At 35.2% G+C, this 16,242-nt stretch overlaps 1 protein-coding gene across 1 annotated transcript in view; it reads right to left on the bottom strand.

Annotated features, from left to right (window-relative positions):
- Positions 1 to 820: 820 nt before the first annotated feature.
- The window catches only part of LOC148943602 (uncharacterized), a 69,384-nt gene continuing 53,962 nt past the window's right edge, over positions 821 to 16,242 (bottom strand). The window contains exon 2 of the mRNA XM_089101179.1: positions 821 to 987. Coding sequence (XP_088957305.1) covers positions 821 to 987 — 167 coding nt within the window. The remainder of the gene's footprint in view (positions 988 to 16,242) is intronic.

The raw sequence follows: 16,242 nt of genomic DNA on the forward strand, positions 1-16,242 counted from the left end.
ATGACAACAAAGACCTTTCACCTCATTAAGATCTTTGCCTCGGAGAGCCAAATAACTTTTGCCTCAATTCGATGCAAAAATAACGTTTTTGCACTATAAGCTTCTATAGGACTTATAACTTATTTACGGTTAAGTAGCGAGACAGATCTAAAAGCATTGTTTGCTTCCATGCTGTCAGGTTGTGTCCTTCTGTGAGGGGAGTTACCCCCCCCCCATTCTCACATAAGGGTAGTTGCTCTTTGCGCTAAGTTCTTTTTTAAGCAAAAAAACTAGATTTTGTTGTATAGTGCAAAAAAACGTGTTATTAAATGTATGTTATTAATGTTGTGTGTATCAGGTGCATACACAGGGATATTCTTCAGAGAGATTGTACCAAGAAAGGAAATGTGGGGAACAGGGTTAAAAAAACAATTAATTTGAAAAATAAAGGAAATAACATGAAACTGTAGTATTCTTTAGATTTAGGGAGGGGTTCAACGCCCCTTGTGCACCTTCTTAACGACGTATACACAGAGGAAGTTGTTTGACGGGGGTAGATTTTTTTCGGGGAGTGGATGGGATAAAGCGTTGACTAAAAGTGAAGAATATACACAATTATGGAAAATGTAAGATACAATAGAAAATATTACACGAATAAGGAGATGCTGAATGGGCTTTGGGAAGGGTTGGATCTTGAGGCCCCCTTCATTTACTTTACTGAACTGAGCTACTGTCATGTCAACTATTTAAAGTTTATAACGGCTCTTGAGTTTGCACTATTTAAGTTTGCACTTATTAATTTTACCAATGAGATTAAAAACAAAATATTAAATCTACATACTTACACAGATTTGCAGAAATAAAAGTATAAATCTTGTGTTCTGTGGATTGGAGGTCTTAAATTGTCACCGTCTAGCAGACGATATATAGGCCAGAAGAGAGGAATTGAAACTTGTCCTGATTTTAAAAAATACTGTTTGGGGTTTATATCTCCACTGATCATGAGAACTGAAATAATACACAGGAATTAGATGGATTTAATTAAAATGTTTCAAGTATTTTCGTTGTTTTCATGAAAAATATCTTGACTCAAACGAGAGAGTTCTTTCTAGCAGGCATTGTTCTGCCTTTGTACAAAATTATAAAAAACACACTTCTATATTCATTATTAATTGAAAAAACAACTTTCCGAAAAAACGTTTTTCAAAGAAAAGTAAAGGCCATTTTAAACTTAAGATTAAGCTTTAAACTTAAGCAGATACAAATACCTGTTAAAATTCAAACTTAAAACGACCAGAAAATACAATTAAAGAATATATGAAAACCAAAACGAACAGAAATTAAATAAACAATCATAGGAAAAAAAACATACAACAAGTAATAATATAAATTTCTTAAGTAAATATTAAAGTGAGTAATGTTTAAGTTAAATAAGCAAATATAGCTTAAAACGAAAAAAACATTTTGCTATTGAAGTGTAAATGAAACCCAAAACGAACAGAAATTAAATTTAAAAATCAATGCGAACAAACATACTATAGATACTAATGTAATTGAATAAATAAATTTTAAAACGAGTGAAACTTAAATTGAATATGCAAATTAAGCTTGAAACCAACAAAAATCACTAAAACAAGAGTTTGGGTATCGCCTCCTTTTCTCACTGTAACAGTCTAAAACCTACCGCTTCATTGGCGCTTTACTGAAAACAAATTGCATTACAAATATTTTCTTTTGTACTTAATATTGAAAATAAACATTAAAATTACAGTAACATTATGAACTGATGAGCTTTTAGCAATTAATATGATTATACATCAATTATTTAGTTTAATTTATTAGTTCTTTCTAAAATTGTTCAAGACCTGTAAAAACCTCAAGCCTACTTCGTCGTTGGCGCTTCACTGAAAACGAATTCTATTACAAGTATTTTTATTTCCAGTTCTTACAGCATTGAAAATGAAAATAAAATTACAGTGCAATAAAATCTTGAACTGACAAATCTTTCAACAATTAATATCATTATATATCAAATATTCAATTTGATTTTGTTTATACTTTTGAAGACTGTTCAAGACACGTATAGTTTTCAGTAAAGCGCCAATGACGCAGTAGTTTTTCAACTTTTACATTGAGAGAAGGAGGCGATACCCAAACTCTTGTTTGTAGTGATTTTAGTTTGTTTCAAGCTTTATTTCCATATTCAATTTAAGTTTCACTCATTTTAAGATTTATTTATTCACTTACATTAGTATCTACTGCATGTTTATCCGCATTGATTGTTTATTTAATTTCTGTTCGTTTTGGGTTTCATTTATACTTCAATAGCAAAATTTTTTAGAATTAAGCTTGATTTGCATATTCAATTTAAGCATTACTCGCTTTAAGATTTATTTATTCGTTTATACTATTAGTAGTAAGAGGCCCTATACCACGGAGGGGAGTCCGTATATTGGAGTCATTCCAGAACAACAGCACTCTATATTCCGAACCTAGATCTAAAAATGGGCTATTACGATATATAACGGAAGACTAAACCAAATGAAAGGAATTTTGACCTACTTTAGAGAAGGCGTTAAAATTCAAGTGACAAATTGCAGATTATTTCTTGCAAGGAATTTTAACATGAGATTATTACGTGCACATAGAATTGGAAATAATTATTTGAAAAAGTGAAAAGGGTTAAAATCTTAATTGTTTTATAAGCTTTGGGGTAAATCTCAGGGAATGGTAAGTCCATTAACAGATACATATTTTTCTTTCATTTTGGAAGGATTTCCATGGAGTTGCCCAAGCTTTAGTCCAAAATGCAAGGAAATAACTAAGCCTGTGACGGTGGGTGCAAATCAAATTGTTTCTTCTAAATTTTGACACGACATTCTTGCTTACACATAGAAAAAGAATAATCATAGGCAGCGCGCTAGCGCTGACTAATTACAGAACGATGTGGGCACAATGTGTTTTTTTTTCTTCATACCGGGACACTTCGTATCGAAGGGGCTGTCGTAGAAACTTCGAAAAGGGCTCATTCGATTGGAAATTAGAGTGAATAGTGCCCTTTTTAATAATCGAAAGCGATTGGAGGGCAACTATCCTCCCCCCCGCATACCCATCATTCCCCCAAACACATCCAATCAAAATTTTGAGACATCCATTTTGTTCAGCGTAGTTGATTTCCAAATAGAAAATATATTTTTGAGGTGGACACTCCCCCACAACCCTCACGGCAAGGGTTTTAAGTTATGCCCTGAAGGCATATAAGAACGATGTTGGCACAATGTACTACTTATTATTTTTTTCATTTAGAGCAGGGCACTTCATATGGAAGGGCTCGTCGCTGAAACTTCAAAAGTGGCTCATTCGATTGGAAATTGACAGTTCTATTGCCCTTTTTAATAGTCGAAAGTGACTGGAGGGCAACTAGCCCCCCCCCCGTCCATCATTCCCCCAAACACATACAATCAAAATTTTGAGATAGCCATTTTGTTCAGCGTAGTTGATTTCCAGATAGAAAATATGTTTTTGAGGAGGATAATCCCCCACAAACCTCAACCCCCGGGTTTTAAGTTATGCCCTGGGGCATATAAGGTTTTTATAGAAGGAGTTGTCGTAGAAACTTCAAAACAGGCTCATGCGATTGGAAATTCAAAGGGCTAGTGCCGGTTTTAATAGTCAAAAGTGATTGGAGGGCAACTAGCCCCCCTCCTCCACGCCCATCATTCCCCCAAACACATCCAATCCAAATTTTGAGATAGCCATTTTATTCAGCGTAGTTGATTTAGACATAGAAAATATCTTTTTGAGGAGGACACTTCCCGTTAGCCTTCAGGGCAAGGGTTTTAAGTTATGCCTCGGGGGCATAAAAGGTTTTTAAAGAAGACGTTGTCGTAGAAACTTCAACAAAAGCTCATTTGATTGTAAATTCAAAGGGCTAGTGCCCTTTTTAATATTCGAAAGTGATTGGAGGACAACTATCCCCCCCTCCACGCCCATGATTCCCCCAAACACATCCAATAAGAATTTCGAGATAGCCATTTTGTTCAGCATAGTTGATTTCCAAATAGAAAAAAATATTTTTGAGGAGGACACTCCCCCACAACCGTTAGGGCACGGATTATAAGTTATGCCTTGGGGGCATATAAGGTTTTTATTGAAATCTTTGACGTAGAAACTTGCAAAGAGGGCTCATTCAATTTTAAATTCAAAGAGCTAGTGCCCTTTTTAATAGTCAAAAGTGATTTGAGGGCAACTAATCCCCTTCTCACGCCTACTTTTTCCCCTAACACATTTAATAAAAATTTTTAGATAGCCTTTTTATTCAACGTAGCTGAAAGTTCTGGAAATTAATGCTTTTTTCAATTATACCCTGATCTTCCATTTCTTTTATGTGGCTATCTTGCCATTGCTTCAAATTATAATGTGATTCATGTGACGACTTTTTTTTAGGGAAGCTCGCTGATTAGAGCCTGGGTGTGTTTAAATGAGTAGGTTCGTTATCCAATTTTTGTCATAAAAAGTGCCATCTAAAATTCCAGAGGTTATTCTCTAATATAGATCAAAAAATTTCTAATACCTATTAAGTACCAATTTATTGCCAAAAATCATTTTTCGTCATTCCATACTTTTCTTGTGGTTGCGGTTTTAATGAGGATAAATGTTTGTGGCTAGAAATAAAGCTTACGCTTAATTCTTGGCTGCTTAGAGATTTTATTTCTGAATTTGAAATCTTTTTTATTGATCCAAGCTCTACCTGGTTCAGTTTTATTTTATCATTACTTAGATTTGATATTTTTAAGTATGTTATACCATTTTCAATTTTTATAACTTGATTTTCCACGAAAATCATTGGGTATTCTTTTTTGGTGTACCCCCCTATCACGGCATCCATCGTTTTAACCTTTCTATCTTTTTCATTTAATGTAGCTAGAACTTGAGCTGTCGTCCCCCTTCTATTGTGATTTTTCCGCTTATTTTTAGGTTAAAATTCGAATCTTCACTTTCTTTATTTGTTGTTACGTAAATTTACCTATTACTTTCATTTGCCTGGTTTATTGTGATTGTGTTGGATATGGATTCCCATACAATCCCATATTTTCTGATGGCGTTCACTCCAAGAATACATAAAAATGGTAGCTACTTGCATATTATTACTGTTACTTTTATTTATTTATCCCTTGCACTAAATTTTAGTGGACATTCTCCTAAAATTTTCAGCTTTTGCTCTGTCACTGAGTTTAGGGTATTTTGGCATCTGCTTACTCGATTTTTGATACTAGGAGGAAACCTATTAAAAACTTCCTCTCGAATTAATGATTTAGATACGCCTGTATCTAGTAAACATGGTAAATTTTGAAAACACTCAATTTTAAAACAACACAGAATTGGTAGATTATTATTATCTGCATTTTTATCACAACATTCTAAACTATAAAGGGGTTATTAAAAGCAAACAGTTGTGCCAACCTCCAATTTATGGCTTTTTCGTTTAAAGACGCCGGGTTTGGCCAAACATGTCTGTGACTGTTATAGTTTTCTTCATCGCTGTTGATTTAACCTTGGGTAGTGTTAACTGTTTGCCTTCTAGGCCTAAATTCAGGAATATTATTAGGTGTTTGCCAAGTATTATTTGTTCCCTGCCTTTCTAAATTTCTGTCCCCCTGCGTTCTGAATTGGTGTTTTGTCTTGTACGTCGGTCATTCTTCGAGTATTTTATACCAGCGATCCACTACATAGTCATTAGGTTGGCCACAATTATAGCAATTGAATCTTTAACTATATTGCTTTATAATACTACCGCCCTCATGGGGTCTTAATTTATTTCTATGTATTATTGACCTGCCACTGTTTGCTCTATAATTTTCCTCGGGAGGAGGAGATGGGTGTACATAATACTTGGTATTCCAAGTCATTAAAGATCTAGTCCCATAGAATTGGTCGTCGAATGGGGAGGGGTCAGTCCATGGTGGGAAGGTTTGGCCTTCCTCATGCCTTTTTGGTTCACGATTCGGCTGCTCAAAGTTCATCCTCTTCTGTCCCCTTTCATATTTTTTACTTTCTTGGGCTCCTGTGTTATTTATTGACCTCTGATCAAACCTTTTTATAGTCTCGTCAATTTTTACCTCTGTTTCGATTAGTATTATACCCTGCTCTAAATTTTCAGGTTTCCGCGATAATATTAGTCTTAATAACTTTTTCGGTAACCCTTGGGTAAAAGTAACCCTTGGGTAAAAGTATGTAGTTGTACTTTTTGTACTGTCTCGTCATTTCCTCCTTTCTCTAATTGTAAACACACGGATCTACAAATTTTGTCTGCATATTCCCTGATACTAGTTAAGGTATCGAATGTGAATACCTCTGTTCTTAGCCTCTCAGAGATGCTTGTCTCAATGAATCTTGTTTTAAAAGATTCAATTAGAGTACTGATGTCCTTGGGCCCTTTTTCCTTAATTGCCTCAAAATGTTTAAGGGCGCTTCCCTTTAGTCTGGCTGCAACGCATTGCTCTTGGACTTTATTTTCAAAGGATTCAGTTAGTTCGTCGAAAATTTTTATATTTTCGATAAACTCGTCTACATCTTAATTTCCCGCATATTCTGGTATAATTTTCGCAATTTCAAGAACTGTTGATAGGGAAGTCATTTTTTCCTCTGGTAAAGCCATTTTATTTCAATCTACTATTTTTTTTTATCTAGCCTTCTCGACCCAGTTTTTCTAGCGACCACCAGTTGTTGTGAAGTGTTATTCTATGGTAATTGGGGGTTGTAGTTGTAGATGCCTTTATTCTCCCTTTATAGGGGAGATAAACTCTGGCCCTAAGGTAATTAAACTTTGGTAGCGTGACTTAGGCTATGACCAAACTAATGGGGCGTACCGACTGGGTATGTTCGAGAAGCTAGAAGTAGATCGTAGAAAGGTTGTCTAAAATACAATACTTTTATTCATTTACCATATAATATTTTCTGATATATTCTGTCTACTGGGATTGGCTGTCCCAAATAGACCACAAGTCTCAAAACAACAATAATATATAATAAGATAGTTAGACACTTACAATGATAAGACAAAATTCCAAGGTATTTATAAAACAATGGACCAGAGGTCAGTACAGCAACAAGTTAGTATAAGATTCCCCCTTCCGACAAAATGTATCTTTTATACATTTTTATCAACCACACCTTCCCACGTAATCGCTAGGAAGTGGTAATTTCTCAATTTCCCGTTAAACAGAACTTAGCAGGATATGTTCCTTATCTTAATAAAAAGTGGTATTTCAAACTTCATATTTACGTCTTATATATTTTTACTAAATTAATAATTAACTAAATTAGAAAGCTCTACCACAGTAACAGTGACAAGGTAAACCACGACACAACCACATACAAATATTCCATGTCTTACATTTCAACGAAAAAATTCCAAATGAACCTAAAATCATCGCTTTTTTTCAAATAACTTCATTTAAATTTAAAAAAGTATAGATACTGACACATTTTAACTACCGCATCTGCTGCCCTCTTTTCATCTTTAGTTATACATAGCAGCACACCAACTCAAACACAAAGGCATATTGAGAGGTAACACCTTTTCGCTGGCATGCAAAAAAGTTAGGTTTATTAAAGCTCACTTAGCGCCCGCTATGTGAGCTTCAATAAACCTAACTTTTTGCATGTCTCGCTCACTATTTCCATGTATCTGAGGGAGTTTGTGGCCATCTACAACTATCGGTATAAAGTACCATCTATAATGATAGGTGTAAAGATGGCAGCAGTTGAAATAGTGAAAAGGTGTCGCCTCTCACTATGCCCTTGTGTTTGAGTTGGTCAACACACCAAAAAAGTGATGATGTTAGGTTGTTTGGAAAGTCCATTTGGAATTTTTTCGTTGAAATTTAAGACATGGAATATTTTTATGTTGTTGTGTCGTGGTTTTTCATGTCATTGTATCATGCTGTTGATGTTCAAAGTTAATTTTGAAATTTTTTCGTTGAATTTTTTTGTAGTGTTTTGTTGTGGTTTACCTTGTCACTGTTGAATTCTGTTGATGCTTTAAAGCTCATTTTGTAATCTCCTTTTTTTCTGATCTGGAATTTTTTGGACATTTTTTAGACACTTATTCAACTTTTTTTTGTTATTATTTTTTTTATTCATACGCTTTTATTAGTGGTCCTCTATGACTTCTCATTGACACTAAATAGTTTATTATATATTTTCAAACAGTATTATTGTACATTGGAAAGATGCAGCTCATTATGTTATTTTTTTATTATTATTTAACAGTTCCAATCAAATAAACGAGAATTTTCAAAGAAAACGAAGACATTTAACTGAAATCTACTGAACTTGTGTAGTATGTATTTTTTTATTATTATTCATTAAACAATTGCAATCTAATAAACGAGAATATTCAAAGAAAAAGAAGACATTTAACTGTGCCCATAAAACATTCGTGGGGAATATCTGCAATCACTAATATTGCGAATATGTGTGTGAAATTTAGTTATATCCTTGCATTTTAGACTAAAGCTAGGACGTCCCCTCGAGAAACATCAGAAACTACCTTAGTTTCTTGCCCATAAAACATACATGGGGAATATCTGTATTAACCAATATTGTGAATGTGTGTGTGTGCAATTTAGTTATATCCTTGAAATTTGGACTACGGTTAGGGAAGTCCCTTGGGAAACAACACAAATAAACTTAATGTTTTGCCTATAAAACATTCATGGGGATTATCTGTAATCACTAATATTAAGATAATTTCTTAAACCACATTGGCCTGACATCACATAAAGAAAGAAAAACGAGCAAAAATGGGGTTTTTAATACATCGTTACGTTTCGCGCTGAAGAAGAGAGGCGTTTGTCCTCTCGAAATATTCGCTTTGTTTTTTCAGTATCGTCATTTGGCCTATAAAAACCCCATTTTTGCTCGTTTTTATTTCTTTATATCACTAATATTGCGAATGTGTGTGTGTGCAATTTAGTTATATCCTTAGATTTCGAACTAAAGCTAGGGCAACCCCTTGGGAAACAACAGAAATAACCTTAGTTTCTTGCCCATAAAAAATTCATGGGGAATATCTGCAATCACTAATATACCAAATGTGTGTGTGAGCATTTTAGTTATTTTCTTGCATTTTGGACTAAAGCTAGGGACAACCCCTTGTGAAACAACAGAAATAACCTTAATTTCTTGCCCATAAGACATTCATGGGGAATATCTGGGGAATCACTAATATTGCGAATGTATGTGTGTGCAATTTAGTTATTTCCTTGCATTTTGGACCAAAGCTTTGGCAACTCCTTAGGAATCCATCCAAAATAAAAAATAATATGAATCTCTTAATGGAATTATCGTCCCCTGACATTTATCCCGTAGTAGATAAACAGATAATATTTCAAGCCTTCCTGTCTCTTAAATAATTATTCCATTTCTATGTGCACGCAAGAATCTCGTCTCAAAATTCAGAATAAACAATTTCATGTGCACCCAGCGTCACAGGCTTAGTTATGTCCTTGCATTTTAGACTAAAGCTAGCGCAACTCCTTGGGAATCCCTCCAAAATTAAAAATAATATGTATGTCTTAATGTTTTTACCATCCCCTGAGATTTCTCCCATAGTTGATAAGCAATTATTATTTCAAGCCTTCCTTTCTTTTAAATAAGTATTCCATTTCTATGTGTACACAGGAATCTTGTGTCAAAATTCAGAAGAAACAATTTAAAGTGCGCCCAGTCACACGGGCTTGTTTATTTCCTTGCATTTTGGACTAAAGCTAGGGCAACCTTCTGGGAATCCCTCCAAAATAATAAATAATATGTATCTCTTAATGAAGTTACTTTCCCTTGAGATTTATCCCATAGTTGATAAACAATTAATGTTTCAAGCCTTCCTCTCTTTTAAATAATTATTCCATTTCTATGTGTACGCAAGAATCTCGTGTTAAAATTCAGAAGAAACAATTTTGTGTGCACTCAGCGTCAGCGTCACAGGCTTAGTTATTTCCTTGCATTTTGGACTAAAGCGAGGGCAACTCCTTGGGAATCCTTCCAAAATAAAAATAATATGTATCTCTTAATGGACTTACCATTCCCTGAGACTTATTCCATAGTTAATAAAATAATTAATATTTCAACCCTTTTCTCTTTTTAAAATAATTATTTCCAATTCTATTTGCACGTAAAAATCTAATGTCAAAATTCCTTGCAAGAAATAATCTGCAGTTGGTCACTTGAATTCTAATGCCCTCTCTAAAGTAGGTCAAAATTCTTTTCTCTTCGCTTAATCTTCCGTTATATATCGTCATAGGCCATTTTTAGATCTAGTTTCGGAGTATAGAGTGTTGTTGTTCTGGCTTGACTCCAATTGTCTTCCATATGTAGACTCCTCCCCCCCCCCGTGGTATATGGTCTCTTACTACTACTATTACTTGTTGTATTCTTTTTGCTATGATTGTTTATTAAACTTCTGTTCGTTTTGTGTTTCATTTATTCTTTAATAGTAATTTCTGGTCGTTTTGCGTATGAATTTTAACAGGTATTTCTATCTACTGCTCTTAAGTTTAAAATGGCCTTTACTTTTCTTTGAAAAATGTATTTTTCAGAAAGTTTGTTTTTATTTTTGCTCGTTTTTATTGCAAAATGTTTCAAGCTTTTAAAAATTCCTAATTTCAAAATCAAACTTTTTTCTTTTCAAATCAGACGTTCATCAAAGTATCAAAATTAGTATCAAAGTAACAGCATCAAAGTAAATAAATGGTTTTGTGTCAGCCTAAGAGCTTTTATTATCTGATGTTTTAAACTATTTTTAACAAAATGGCTGTCTCAAAAATTTTATCAGATGGGTTTGGGGAAAAATGGTGTGGGGGCTAATTGCCCTTAGATATCTTTTGACTCTTTAAAAGTAAACTAGAACTTTCAATTTTCAATCAAATGAGCCCTCTCTGAAGTTTATAGAAGCATCCCTTTTATAAGAACCATATATGCCCCCAGTGCACAACTTCCAACACCTTTCCCCGGACCCTTAGGTGTTATCTCAAACCAGAAGTTTTAATATCTGATGTTTGATGTATTTTTAAACAAATGGTCTCCTCGAAATTTTATTGGATGGGTTTGGGGAAGAAAAAGGAGTGAAGGGGAGGGGCTATTTGCACTCCGATCTCTTTTGACTTTGAGAAAGTGAACTAGAATTTTGAATTTTTAATCAAATGAGCCCTCTCTGAAGTTTATACGAGCATCCCATTCATAAGAACCATATACGCCTCCAGTAAAACAGTTACAACGCCTACCCCCGGGGCCCTTGGGGGATTGTGTCGACACTGCAGTTTTTGTTGTCTAATATTTGACCTTTTTTTTTAAATGGCTATTTTTTAAAATCTCAAAAGTTGTAGCGGATGGGGTTTGGGGAAAAAGACGGGGGTTGGGGCTAATTGCCCTTTGATCTCTTTTAACTCTTTGAAAGAGAACAAGAATTTTCCATCTTCAATCAAATGAGCCCTCTATGAAGTTTATTAAATAAACAAAAAACAAGTTTTTTTAACTGAAAGTAAGGAATGACGTTAAAACTTAAAACGAACAGAAATTATCCAGTATATGAAAGGGGCTGTCCCCTCCTCAACGCCTCGCTCTTTACGCTAAAGTTTTTCATTGTTTTAAAAAAACAGAGTTGTGAGAAAGTAAAACTTTAGCGTAAAGAGCGAGGCGTTGTGGAGGGGACAGCCCCCTTTTCATATACGGAATAATTTCTGTTCGTTGTAAGTTTTAACGTTGTTCCTTACTTTCAGTTAAAACAAACTTGTTTTTTTATTTAATTTTTGAACGTTTTTGAATTAATGTAGGTTTTGATTCTGGCTCACCGTACATGAATAATTAAAAAAAATTGAATATTAGTTTTACTTTTATTTGGTTAAATGGCTTTCTCGAAACCTGTTTAATTTTATTTACGAACGTTTTTATTAGTAATAAATATGCGTAACTTAAGAATTAACTTACGTAACGAACTTCTATATTCTTATATTTTTAATACGTATATTAGAGGGTTTGCCCCCTAGTCAATACCTTGATCTTTAAGCTAAAGTTCGAATTTTGTTCCAATTCTTTAAAAATTACCCCTTAATCACAAATGCCGTTAATTAGAATAAATAGCTCTTATGAAAGTACTAAATAATCTTTGGCTTAAAGAGTGAGTTATTGACTAGGGGATGAACCCAATCATATACGTAATGTTTTCTGTTGTTTTAAGTTTTGATGTTGCTCCTTACTTTCAGTAAAAAAACTTGTTTTTTATATATAATTTCTTATCTTTATTTAAATAATGCTGGTAAATCCGGCGCCCCCTTCATAGCAATGTCCCTTCTCCCATGAAAACTTCCTTCATGGTAAGATCCTCCCATATAACCCCTGACCCACTCTCCCCTCCACTACCAGAAAAAATCCCCTCTGAAAACGTCTGTATACTTCCCAATAGCCAATACAAAATGTTAACATTGGGTAAAGTTCATAACTTTCAGCCCTCCCCCCGGGGACTTCGGGGGATTAAGTCATCCTAAAAGACATAGTTTTCATATTTTAGACCATGCTGAACAAAATGGCTATCTCAAAATTTTGATCGGGTGACTTTGGGGAAAAAAATGAGCGTGGAAGGGGGGCCTAGTTGCCCTCCAAATTTTTTGGTCACTTTAAAAGGGCATTAGACCTTTTAATTTCCGTTCGAATGAGCCTTCCAACGATATTCTAGGACCACTGGGTCGATACGATCACCCCTGGGAAAAAAAAAACAAACAAAAAAATAAACACGCATCCGTGATCTTTCTTCTGGCAAAAAATACAAAATTCCAGATTTTTCTAGATACGAGCTTGAAACCTCCGCAGTAGGGTTTTCTGATACGCTGAATATGACGGTGTGATTTTCATTAAGGTTCTGTAACTTTTAAAAGGTCTTTCCCCCTTTTTTCGAAAATCAGCCAAATTTTCTCGGGCGCGTAACTTTTGATAGGTATGACTAAACTTGATGAAACTTATATATTTAAAATCAGCATTAAAATCAGATTCTTTTGATGTATATATTGGTATCAAAATTTCGTTTTCTACAGTTTCGGCTACCATTGAGCCGGGTCGCTCCTTACTTACAGTTCTTTACCACGAACTGTTTGATACGAGCATCCCTTCTATAAGAACCATATATGCCCCCAGGGAAAAGCCTCCAACGCCTGTTCCCTGGCCCTGGGGGAGATCGTGTCGATCTTGGAGTTTTAATTTTTAATGTTTGAACTATTTTTAACAAAATGGTCACCTCAAAATTTTTATCGGATGGGTTTGGGAAAAAAAGGCGTGGGGGAAGGAGGAGGGGCTACCTGTCCTCCGATCTCTTTTGACTCTGACAAAATGAGATAGAACTTTCAATTTTAAATCAAGTAAGAGCCCTTTGTGAAATTTATATGACCATTCCTTTCATAAAAAGTATAAACGCCCCCGGGGCAAAACTTACAACGCCTGCTCCCGGGGCCTGGGAGGTTGTATTGGTATTGCAGTTTTTGTTGTCTAATTTTTGAACTATTTTTTTTTTAAATGGCCGTTTTTAAAAATCTCAAAATTTGTAGCGGATGGGTTTGGGAAAAAATAGGGGTGGGAGGGGGCTTGCTGCCCTCCTATCTCTTAACTCTTAAAAAGTGAACTAGAACTTTCAATTTCTTATCAAATGAGCCCTGTATGAATTTTATACGTGCATCCCTTTCATGAGAACCAAGGGCGTAACTTAAAACGCCTGCTCCCGGGCCCTGGGGTTTTTTTGTGACACCGGATTTTTTCTTATCCGACCTTTGAACTATTTTTAACAAAATGAGTATCTCAAAATTTTTATCGGATGCGTTTGAAAAAAAGGCAGGTAAGGGGGATAGTTGCCCTTTGATCTTTGAGCTTATACAAGCATCCCTTTCACAAGAACCATATATGACCCAGGGCATAATTACAACGCCTACCCCTGGGCCCTGGGGGGGTGTTGACACCTGAGTTTTTGTTATCTGACTTTTGAACTATCTTTAAAAAAATGGCTATCTCAATATTTTTATCGGATTCATTTGGGGGAAAAGAAGCGTGCGGGGAGGGAGGGGCGTCTAATTACCCCCCAATCTCTTTTGACTCTCAAAAACTGAACTAAAACTTTCAATTTCCAATCAAGTGAGCCCTCTCTGAGGTTATTACGAGCATCCCTTCCATAAGAGCCATATATTTCCCCAGGGCATAAGTAACAACGCCTGCCCTCAAACCCTGGGGGGTTTTGTCGACCCGGAGTTTTTTATTATATGATCTTTGAACTATTTCTTTAAAAATGGCCATCTCAAAGTTGTTATTGGATGAGCTTGAGGGAAAAAGGATGTGGAGGGAAAGGCTAGTTACCCTCCGACCTCTTTTGACTCTTAAAACATGAACTAGAACTTTCAATTTCCAATCAAATGATCCCTTTTTGAAGTTTATACGAGCATCCCTTCCATAAGAACCACATATGCCCCCAGGACATAACTTACAATGCCTGCCCCCGGGCCCTGGGAGGTTGTGTCGATACCGGAGTTTTCGTTGTATGATCTTTGAATTATATTTAACAAAATGGCTTCTCAATATTTTTATCGGATGCATTTGGGACAAAAATTGTGTTGGGGGGGGGTTGCCCTATGATCTCTTTTGACTCTTAAAAAGGGAACTAGAACTCTCAATTTCCAATCAAATGAGCCCTCTGAATTTTATACGAGCATTCCTTCCATAAGAACCATACAAGCCCCCAGAAGGTTTTGTCGACACCGGATTTTTTGTTTTATGATCTTTGAACTATTTTAAAAAAATGACTATCTCAAAATTTTTATCAGATGCGTTTGAGGAGAAAAGGGCGTGGGGGGGCTAGTTGCCCTCCGATTACTGTTGACTCTTAAAAAGGGCAATAGAACTCTCTATTTCCAATCGAATGAGCCCCCTTTGATACATTACTAAAATGTACAAGACTCTTTTAATAAAAGAAAGAGCAGAAAATCAGGAAAGCAAAAATTAAAGGTTGCAAATAAAAATTGTAAATCGAGAAAAGATCTTACTCATGAACCTTCTTTTTAATTTCCCCTGATAAAAAGTTTGGAGGCTTGTCACTCCCTGACAAATTTTAACAGACAAAATGTTGCAGATATCCAGAAATGTAATTTTCATTAAAAAATGGTTTTAATTTTATTTATAATATAGCTTAAAGTTCTTAGACTAATAATCAAAAATTAGACCTATAAAAGTGTTCTTCCGTCCACCACTGTTGAAAACAATAATTTTTTAGTTAAACACTAAAACAATTAAAAATAAGCATACAAGTCCCAAACCCAAAATAGATCCTTCTCTTATTATCAATACATGATGGTCAATCCATTTTTCTTTCCGTTAGCAACCCATTACAGTGTCGAACCTCCAGAAGGGGCGGGGTAGTTTTAGGAATTCTCCTCCAGAGAATTCCTAGAGCGACATTGTCCTACTGCACAAAAATGTATCCCCCCCCCAAAAAAAAACGAAATGGAACTGTGGTATGCCTACCTCTTGGGAATACGCCAAAGTTTTCAGGGAGGTACGCGGCCGGCCAACAAAAAAAATTAAACAGCCCTTTAACTCTAGACAGCCCTTTAACTCTAGAACTGGGAATTTTATTTATATTGTAGCCATAGTTTACTTAGTACCGGTAACTGTAGTAGAACCCCCTTATTGAATCCCACGGGACACCACTGCTGCCATCTACAATTTAGTCTAACGCTGACGGTATATAATTTATTCAAGGATTATCGATCCACGAAGGGGAGAGAATTTCTGAGAACTTGATTTACATAATCGAGGGGAGAGAATTTCCGAGAAATTGATTTGCATAATCGAGGGGAGAGAATTTCCGAGAAATTGATTTGCATAATCGAGGGGAATTATTGATTTACGAAAGGGGAATTAAGAAACAAATATGGCTTCTTTGGTCTTTAGGTCTGAGGGATAGGCGGTCTTTAGGTCAGAGAGAAAAATTAATATTCTATTTTTAAATATGGCTTCATTGATCTTTAGTGTCAGGAATTACAAATGACATCACTTGTTATCTTGGAATTATACGGGAATCTAAAGAGATAGAAATTCTATTTTTAAATACGGCTTCTTCGATCTTTAGGTCACAGAGATAAATTAATATTCTATCGAAACCATAATAGTGTAGCTAGGAACATCTATGAGATGAAGAGATTAACACGGGAAATGGTGTCCTAGGAATTTCAA

Source organism: Artemia sp. Qi Xiang Cuo, chromosome 15, assembly GCF_049724085.1.
Source record: "Artemia sp. Qi Xiang Cuo chromosome 15, ASM4972408v1, whole genome shotgun sequence".
NCBI classification, from domain to species: domain Eukaryota; kingdom Metazoa; phylum Arthropoda; class Branchiopoda; order Anostraca; family Artemiidae; genus Artemia; species Artemia sp. Qi Xiang Cuo.